The 9493-nt window shown below is 59.5% G+C and overlaps 1 protein-coding gene across 1 annotated transcript; it reads right to left on the bottom strand.

Annotated features, from left to right (window-relative positions):
- Nucleotides 1-332: 332 nt before the first annotated feature.
- Nucleotides 333-4696, bottom strand: LOC128980148 (histone H2A.V). Its single transcript, XM_054398596.1, has 4 exons — nt 4667-4696; nt 1770-1847; nt 758-887; nt 333-563 (listed from the first exon to the last, which is right to left on the bottom strand). Exons 1-4 carry the CDS (start codon nt 4667-4669, stop codon nt 502-504), a joined length of 273 nt encoding a protein of 90 aa, XP_054254571.1. The 5' UTR covers nt 4670-4696; the 3' UTR covers nt 333-501.
- Between the last annotated feature and the right edge of the window lie 4797 nt (nt 4697-9493).

Consider the following 9493-nt stretch of genomic DNA (forward strand, 5'->3'; position numbering starts at 1 on the left):
ATGGGGCGGAGCAACGAGACTGTACATTTGCATAAAGGACGGAGAAACATTTGCATTTGGCGCGGGAAAGCGCCGGGCCCGGGGTGAGCACCAGCACCCGAGGGGCTCCCAGCCGGGTGTGGGTGCGTGTGCATGCACCTCGGCTTTCACCCCTCTGCCAGCACCCCCTACACCTCCCGGGGCTTCCCCCCATGACAACAGCAGGGGAGAGGTGGGGATTTTTTCTGTAAAAAATGGTTTATCCAGCCCACATTTGTATAAAACCCCAGGGAGCAGCCAACCCCCCCCCTGCTTCCCTGCCCCTGCCCACCACCCCCACAGGTACACCTGCACACCCCCCCTCGACTCTACAGCCTGCATCTCCTCTCTACAGTCAGTTGTCTATGCTCCTCCTTTCAACTATGCCTTAAAAAAAAAATTCCAGGGATTCCCAAGGTTTCTTCTGTCCCAGGTACGGTGACGGCGGCAGGAGGGAGCAGGCCGCTGCACATCTTCCCCTCTTCATGCTGTTTTTTGTTGTCCCTTCTTTCCGATCAGAGACTTGTGGATGTGGGGGATGACACCTGTGGAGAGAGGAGGAAAATTCCCATGGGATTCTCACACACTTCCTAAAGCTCTGAGAAATCCCTGATCCGCCCCTAATGTTTGGTGATGGATCCCTCCCGCACTCTGGTATTCGTCAGCGATGCCCAGTTTGGCTTCCTTTCTCCTCAGTGCAATTCCCAGTTTGGGAGAGGGAGGAGGGAGCAATACTCACCTCCTCCAGCAATGGTGGCTTTGATCAGGGAATCCAGCTCCTCATCCCCACGGATGGCCAGCTGCAAGTGGCGGGGAGTGATCCGCTTGACTTTCAGGTCTTTTGATGCGTTCCCTGCCAGCTCCAGCACCTGTCAGGACATGGGGAAGACACTGGGGATTCCGAAGGAGAAGGAACTGGGATCTGGGAAGGAGGGAGGCAGGGGGAGCAGCCTGGGACTCACCTCAGCAGTGAGGTACTCCAGGATGGCCGCGCTGTAGACGGCGGCGGTGGCGCCCACTCGCCCATGGCTGGTTGTGCGAGTCTTGAGGTGCCGATGGATGCGCCCCACGGGGAACTGGGGCGGGAGCAAGAGACACCTCCTTAGCCTCCTACACACTGCCACAACTAATCCTTCATTTTGGCCCGGGATTCCCCAACCCTGCCCTTGCCTACGACTTCCAAGAGCTCCTGTTACAAATGGATGCACCAGCAGATCCTCACCACTTTTCCCAGAGTATGAGGCTGCTGGAACACTGGAACAGGTTGCCCAGGGAGGTGGTTGAGGCTCCTTCCCTGAAGACATTCAAGGTGAGGCTCGACAAGGCCCTGGACAGCCTGATCTAGTTGGGGGTGTCCCTGCTGACTGTGGGGAGGTCAGACTAGATGAGCTTTGGAGGTCCCTTCCAGCCCAGACCATTCTATAATTAGTAATTACCCAAATTAATCCTCACACCCTCCCTGTAGGTTCCTGTCTGAGCCTGGACACAAGGGCCCTGCAAGCCTGGGTCCTCCTAGGAACACCTAGGCACTAGTAACTAAGCCCTCCCTAGTAACACCACCCTAGTAACACCTCCTCAGTATCACCTAGCACCTAGTAACTAAGTCCTCCCCTAGTCACACCACCAGTCACAAATCATTATGTTTCCACCCCAAAAAAAGAGAGGTCTGGGTATGAGCTCCCTCCCAGAATTTGGGGTTTACTCCAAAATTCCCAGTTTATGAGGAGCTCAGGGACTGGGCTGTGCCATACCTGCAGCCCAGCTCTCTGGGAGCGTGACACAGCCTTCGCCTTGGCCTTCCCGCTGTCCTTTCCCGCCTTGCCACCAGCCTGCCAGAGAAAAAGGCATCATTAATTAATCCTAATTAACTGAGAGACCTGCAGTGCTGTCAGTCCACAGCACACCAGCTCCTCGCAGGCAAGGTGTGGCCTCTTCAATGACCCAAAACAACCCAAATTCAAGGGGTGCAGGAGCTGTTTTATCTCCCCAGCTGCATCTCTCCCTCACTTCCTGTTCCTGCTGTTTTCCACAAAATGCCAAGCAGGAGGGAAACAGCCCCAAAACTGCAGGTTTGTTATTGTTTTTTGCAGCAGCAGTCAGGAGAAGAGTTTGGTTCCAGACTCAAGGCAAGTGCTGACACAAGTCTCTGTCTGGAGGAACCTGCAGCCCAGCCTGTGGGATTTGAAGGAGATTGCTGCCCTGCTCCAGGCTGGACAATCACCGGAGAGACCCCAAAATTATGAAAATCACATTGCAGGAGATGGCTGAAACATCTGAAACAAGAGGGTTTAGGACCTGCTGAGAAACACTGAAGGACTGAGCAAGGGTTTGCCAGGACCCCACATCCGCCTGGAGGCAACTGATCCATGTTAGGGATATGGAAGGAAATGCAACATTGATGAGAGCTGACAAGGATCCTAAGGATGGTGAGGGGGCAGCCAGGAAAACCCTGCCTCTTCTGCCTGACAAATCACCTTGGGAACCCCAAATCCAACCTGATCAACAAACAACAGCCACTATAATCCCTAAAATTCCATCTCCCAGCCTGTCATGTCTGGGTCCCACAGAGGGAAAAAGTGCAGCTCCCAAGCAAGCTGGACACACCAAATCCATTTTTACACCACAGATGGATCCCACAACTGCCATCCCCTGCTAAAAAGCAGGAACTGTGCTCCTTGCAAGGGAGCCAAAAGCTGCTGTCAGCCCTTCCCACTCCTTCAGGAGAACCCAGAGATCCCAGGAGGAAGTGGTTAACAGGGGGCTGCTCTGTCCCAGCAGGCTAGGAGTGAGCACCAGCTGGGAGTTTCAGCCAAAGATCAAAGAAATAAGAGAAATACAGAATCCAAGATGAAATCCTGAAATTTGGCTGCAGGACCCAGCAAACCTGTTCTGGTTTGGTGACCAACACCACACCTGGGGTGGTCTTTAGAAGCAGGTGTCTCTGGTTTGTAGGGAGGCTGAGGAAGATGTATCCAGAATCACTCTGCAGCAGCAAAGCGTCAGGAGTTCCTTTTATCAGAAAACTTCAACTTTTGGGGGGGGGCATTTGGGGATAGTTCCTCACTCTGGGAATATCTGACAGCTCCAGGAGAGCCCTTCCTGCTCACACCACGGGCTTTTATCAGCCAGCTGTGAACCTTCCCACTTCTCTGGGAAGTTTTCCAGCCGGCAGCTCCCCACCCGACTGCTCTTTAAGTGACATTTGATGAAGCAGAAGCCTGCCAACAGAAGTCTCCAGGCTCGTCTCCACCTTCACCAACCCTCGACAGGGTTCACAGAGGAAACGCCACAACAGCCCAGCCCGCTGACAGCTCCCTCAGGGGCTCGTCCACCCGCCGCCGCAGAACGAGACCTCCTAGACTAACGAGACGGCCTCGGTTCGCTTTCTCATCCAGGCAGCCCGGTGCTGACGGGCAGAGGAACGCGGAGCCGCCGCCCCCTCGCCTTCTCCCCACGGCAGCCGCTTATCCAACTCGCTGGTCTCTCGCAGCAGGTAAACAGCTTCTTTTTTTTTTTTGTTTGTTTTCCTTCTCCCCTTCTTGTTGCTTCAGAAAGCAGTAAAAGGCTTCAAAAGGCAACTTTTTGTCTCCATCGCCACAAGTTGGAAGATATTCAGAGCACAAGTTTTTCTGCGGCGAGCGTTGCATAACCTCACGGCAGGTTTCCACGTCAACCCTCAGCCCTTATCTCCCACTCAGAAACCTCCTGGGATCCTAACCGACAGTTACAGACCCCACAAGCGGCAATTCCGCAGGGTTCGGCCCCGAAAGAGGCACCACGAAGGATTCAGCCCCGGGTTTGCCTCTCCACCAAACGAGATTTTTGCCTTGAGGAGCCCCCAGCGAGCTCTGCCAATCCGCAGAGACGTCAGTGAGGATCCAAGAGTGGAAACCAACAACTCGCTGGGAAACCAACAGCTCGCTGGGAAACCAACAACTCGCTGGGAAACCAACAACTCGCTGGAGCTGAGGCTACCCGGGGCAGGCGGCTGAGCCACTTGACAGCCGCCGGCGAGGCGCTCACTGCGTTTTGTGCCCCTTACAGCCACTTCCTTACAACGCAATCAACTTTTAGAAGACGTAAGCGCGGAAAGAAGCAGTAAAAGAGACTGTTTCCTCAAAAAAAAAAAAAAAAAAAAAAAGGATTAAACAGAGGAGTCCCAGCGTCTGCCGGCTCTCTGACAGCACAATAGAGTCACTGGCCCCGCCGGCCCGGTCGCTGGGGCTGAGGTCTGGGGGAAGTGGCTCAAACCCCCTCCCGAGAGGCTCTCGCCACTCGTGACTCCGGTCAGACAACAGCGGCGGCCCCAGAAGCGAGGAGCACAGACACCAAAGCGGTGTTGGGCGCCTGGTCCGCGGGAGTCCCCCGGGGACCCCGCAAGGAGGGCAGGGCAGGCTGCGGCGCCGTGTCCAAGGTCACGGATCCGTGACAGAGACTGTCCGGGAGCCACCCGTTCACTCCCCACGGCCTTTCACCGAGTGGCGCAGGACCCCAGCCATAGCTCCGGATGACAGCGGCGGCTCCGGCTCCCCCTCCCCAGTCCCCCGCCACCGCCGGGTCCGGCGGGGAAGTGGCTTCCTCAGCTCAAGCCTCCCCCCAGCTCCGGCACCCCCCGGAGGCGCCGACCCCACCTCCCCCCGGCCCTCACCATGGTGTCGCCGCTCCGGTCCCACGTCCGCGCTGGAGCCGCCTCAGGAGCCTCCAGACAATAACCCGCCCGAGCGCGAGGAGGGAGCCCGGCCTGCCGCGGCCACCTCCAGCCAATCAACAGTTCCCATACTAGTTTGAACATGCCGCTGCCACCAATCACGGAGCCATTTCTTGGCCCCTCTCTGGCTCCGCCCAGCGGCCCGTTTAACGGCTGTTTTTCCTTTGCACACGGCACGCAGGGGTGAGGGCGGGGGGCCGTGCCCGACGGCTTCCAGCCGGTGGGCGGTGCAGAGGAGTGACGTGATCTTTCACCAATAGAAAGGCAGAGTCTGGCTCTCGGGAGGCGGTGCTAAACAGACAGGCAGTTATTATAGCCAATGGAAGGAGAGTAGCCTTTCCCGCCCATTCTCTGCCCCCGCCCCCATGTTGTTTGTTTGCACCGAGCTGGGAAGGCGGTGGATGTGGTGCTGAGGGGGGTGGGGGCTTGGCCAGCTCTGCTGTTATAGGCGGGCACCACGCTCCGGCTGCCGTTTCGCCGTCTGTGGTTTCTGTTGGGACCCTTAGCGGGTCTCCCCCCGTGCCTGTTCCGACGCGAGCTGGGGTCTCCCGGGGCGGTGGGGCTTGGCACCGGGCAGGGCCCACGACCTCGGGGCTGCTCCACGCACCGCGGTGAGCGCCGCCTCAACAGCTCCCTCTGCCTCCGCCGGGGATGAACGCAGCTGCCCGGTTGCTGCCCGGTTGCTGCCCGGTTGCTGCCCGGTTGCTGCCCGGTTGCTGCCCGGTTGCTGCCCGGTTGCTGCCCGGTTGCCCTGTCAACCCCGCCACCACCGGCTCGGGCTTGAGGCCCATCCGGGAATAGATCTAAACGCGGGTTACAAACTGCTCCGAGCCTGGCGTGGGGGAGTCCCTCCCGAGTACGGCCGGGGCCCGGGCGGTGTTTCGGAGCTGTTCCCTCAGTGTGCCTCAGGAAGTACAGAACCGAAGGCTGGTCCTGCCCGGTAGGGTAAGGGATAAGAGAGGCAGCCCCAGTGAGGTAACACCGACCCCGCAGCCCTGGCAGGTTCGTGCCGAGCTCGGGGCACCGGGAGCTATCGAGAGGCAGGAGGGCCGGTTGCTGGTAACGGTCGTGATAAAATACGGCAAAAAAACCAAAAGCCCCAAACGCTCCAGGCCCGGAGTGAGCCGGGGCTGGAGGGGGTGATGTGTTGGGGAGAAGAGCGTCATAAGAAAAGCCAATTCTGCACGATGAGCCTTTCCCGGCGTCACAGCGAAGGCTGGAAGGGAGAGTGGATTTCAGCGACCGAGGGATGGAGCAGCTCTGGGAGCCTGGGGATGGTGAAGGAGCCCTGGGACCAGCCCCGCGCCGGCCCCGCTGGTGATGGAGTGGGCAGGGGAGGCACCACCGCATTGTCACTGTCACCCCCTGGGTGTCCTCCCTCCCGGCTGCCTCTCTCCAGCACCAGGCAGGGTGTGGCTGGCACTAGGCATCCCCTGCCCCTCGCTGCAGCTGCCATGCGGGGCCTAGGGGGCGACCCTGCTGGGGGCCCCAGCCCCACAGCTGCTCCCGGGGCCCCACCCGGACCAAGCGCTGCCCGCACCTGCCCCACACGCAGCAACTGCGACGGATGTGGGGCCCCCGCAGCTGTCCCCCCACGCCCCCCGCTCGGCTCCGTGACAGCTGCCCAGCCCCGCATCCGGGGGGACAGAGCGGCACGGGGTCCCCGGGGGCACTGGCAGCTGCTCCCCGAGGGGCCGGGGATCCTGGTGGGCGGGGATCCAGCCTTCCCCCACCCCGCCGGTCCCGAGGTCAGGCCAGGCCCCGGCCGCCCGCGGCGGGGCTGCGGTGCGGCGGCTGCAGCTCATGCGCAGGCGGATGCCAGCCGTGTCCTCAGATGAGCCCAAGCCCGCAGGGAGCCGCAGAGCTAAATGCGGCGGCAGCTGCGGCGCCTGCACCGCGCCACGGCCGGCACCGGGCTGCCGCCAGCCTGCGGGCACCGCCGGGCACACGGACGTGAAAGCGGCACGGACACAGCTGTGAGCACATCATGGATACGTCTGTGGGCACATCGTGGACAGGGCTGTGGGCACAGCACAGCCATAGTTGTGAGCACATCGTGGACAGGGCTGTGGGCACGGCACAGACGTGGCTGTGGGCATGGCACAGACATAGCTGTTGGGCATGCCATGCACATGTTGGTGAACATGCCACACCCAGAGCTGTGAACGTGCCCCCACCATGGCAGTGTCTACAGCGCCCCCAGCTGTGAACATGCCAGGCAGAGCAGTGTGCCCGTGGGCACAGCTGGGAATGTGCCCTGTGCACAGCCATGAAGATGCCACCCACGTGTGTCACTGACCATGCTGTGCGCACGGTGGTGCCCATGCCACACTGCTGTGATTGCAGTGCCCCACCTGTGCCATTCACCTGTGTTCACGCCCTGCCAGGCCAGCCTGCACATGCCAGCAGTGCCATGGCACACACAATACTCACGTGCCATACCAGCTGCTACTCCCTCCACCCAGTGCCACTCCCTCACACCCCAGATCTGGGGATTCCACCTGGGCACTGACACCTGGGATCCTGAGTGTGCCACTTCATCCTCTCAGAACATTTGTGTGTGCCCCAAAAGCGCTGAGGGTTCCCAAACAAGTCCCCCAATGCCATAGGGTTGCCTGCCAAGCTGGTGGCACCTGTGAGACCTCCCCGGGGAAATGATTGTCCCTCTGGACTGGGCACTGGGGAGGCCACAGCTGGAAGCCTGAGGTCAGGGTTGGGCTTTCATTGCCAGAAGGACTTTGAGGACTGGAGCAGGGCCAGAGAAGGGCAACAGAGCTGGAGAAGGGTCTGGGGAACAGGGCTGGGGAGGAGCAGCTGAGGGAGCTGGGGGGAGGGGGGGTTGAGCCTAGAGGAGGCTGAGGGAGACCTCATTGCTCTCTACAGCTCCTGAGAGGAGGCTGGAGCCAGGGGGGGTTGGGCTCTGCTCCCTAGGAACAAAAGATAGAATGAGAGGAAATGTCCTCAAGTTGCACCTTGAGGGAAGGTTTGGGTTAGCCATGAGGAACAATTTATTCCTGGAAAGGGTTGTCCAGGCCTGGCCCAGACTGCCCAGGGCAGTGGTGCAGTCCCCATCCCTGGAGGGGGTTCCAAAGGTGCCGAGATGTGGTGCTGAGGGCCACGCTTTAACCTTATTCTCAACACCAGCTGGACCTCCAAGATCTCTTCCACCTCCCGGGGCTGGACCCTCCCCAAGGAGCGAGGCGGGGCCGGGGTTGGGTTTTTCATTCACTTTTCGGCATACTTTTATTTGTTACAAACATACAATTCTTTAAATATAGACTTGTAAAACTCCATTTGCAAAAATCTGCTACGGGTCGGAGTGCTGTCGGCGTCAGGAGTTCCTCACCTCGGGCGTCGTCTGCGCTTAGTGGTCAAATCCAGGACCTGCCTTCGGCAACCGCCGGCCGCTTCCCCCCCTTCCTCCTTCGCCCCCCCCCCCCCCCATCCCTGGGCCGCTCCCGAAGCTGCCCCGCCGGCCGCGGAGGAAGGGTTGGAAGAGGGGGTTGGAGATATTGGGGGGGGGAGGGAAAACCAGGACGCCCCCCCCCCCCGGGCGCCGGCAGCCTAAAGTGCATGGATTGCTTTTATTGTTTGTTTTTCTTTCGTTAAAAAAATAAGAGGAATAAAACTTTTTCTTTTTTTTTTCTTTCTTTCTTCTCTCCTCAAGGTTCTCAGGGGGTGAACAGTTTGGTCTCTCAGCAACACGCCGGGCATGATGAACCTGGCACCTTCCTAGCTGTGCCCAGGCCGCCGCCGGGGGGAACGCCAGAACCACCTCACCACGGCGACCTGCCTGCTGCTGGTGCTGTGACTTCGAGGCCTTGATACCTCCAGCAGCCCCCGAGAGGCACCAGGGTGGCAGCACCCAGGTCCTGCACTGCAGCCATCGGCCTGGTGTTGGCACTGCCATGGTGAGGCGGCCGCAGTGCCACACTCCCTGCCAGCCCTGCTCTGCCAGCTTGCTCCAGCATCTGCTCAGTGCCCGGATCCAGGATCTCCTGTGGTGCAGCAGCTGCCAGCTCCACTCCGCATCGGCTCCACTCCGCATCGGCTCCGCTCCACATTGGCACTGCCAGCACCACTCCACATTGGCACCATAAGCTCCACTCCGCATCAGCTCCACTCTGGCTCTGCTCCACTCCAGCACCGCCAACTCCACTCCGCCTGGCACCAGCTCTGTGCCAGCAGCTCCACTCCAGCACCAGCAACTCCACTCCAGCACCAGCAGCTCCACTCCAGCACCAGCAGCTCCACTCCAGCTCTGCTCCAGCACCACCAGCCCGACTGGCTCCACAAGGGTGAGGGCAGCGGTGCCTCGGCCTCGCCCCATCAGGATCTTCCCTCCCAGCCTCTGCTGGAGACACCAGGCCACGAGAAGGTTCCAGCATCCCACCAGATGCCTCTGGTGGTGCAGTGGTGCCAAAGCTCAGCTGAGAGCCTCCTGGTGCAGCAGCTCAGGTTCCCTCACCTCCTGCTCTCCTTTCCTACACAATTGGTTTTTTTTCTTTTTCCTTTTTTTTTTTTTTGTCCTTTTTTTGGTGTGTTTTTGTGATTTTTTTTTTGTTAAACTTTTTTCTTTTTTACAAGAGAAGCCGGCAGGGGGAGGGAGGGGGGGGGTTGTGTTTTATCACCATGAAGAGAAAACCACCACTGAGCCCCCCCCCAGCCAGTGGCCACCCCCCACCTTGTCACCCTCCACCAGCAGCGAGGGCCAACCAGGAGCCCACCCCAGTGCCTGGAAACAAGGCAGGAAAATTCCCATTTTCT

This window comes from Indicator indicator, unplaced genomic scaffold (genome assembly GCF_027791375.1).
Source record: "Indicator indicator isolate 239-I01 unplaced genomic scaffold, UM_Iind_1.1 iindUn_scaffold_65, whole genome shotgun sequence".
NCBI lineage: Eukaryota > Metazoa > Chordata > Aves > Piciformes > Indicatoridae > Indicator > Indicator indicator.

Excerpts from the sequence above, each read along its gene's own strand:
- LOC128980148 (XM_054398596.1), bottom strand. Across the intron at positions 888-1,769 it reads CCCAGAGAGCTGGGCTGCAG|GTGCTGGAGCTGGCAGGGAA; the intron begins GTATGGCACAGC and ends ATGTCCTGACAG. Across the intron at positions 564-757 it reads AGCCACCATTGCTGGAGGAG|GTGTCATCCCCCACATCCAC; the intron begins GTGAGTATTGCT and ends CTCTCTCCACAG.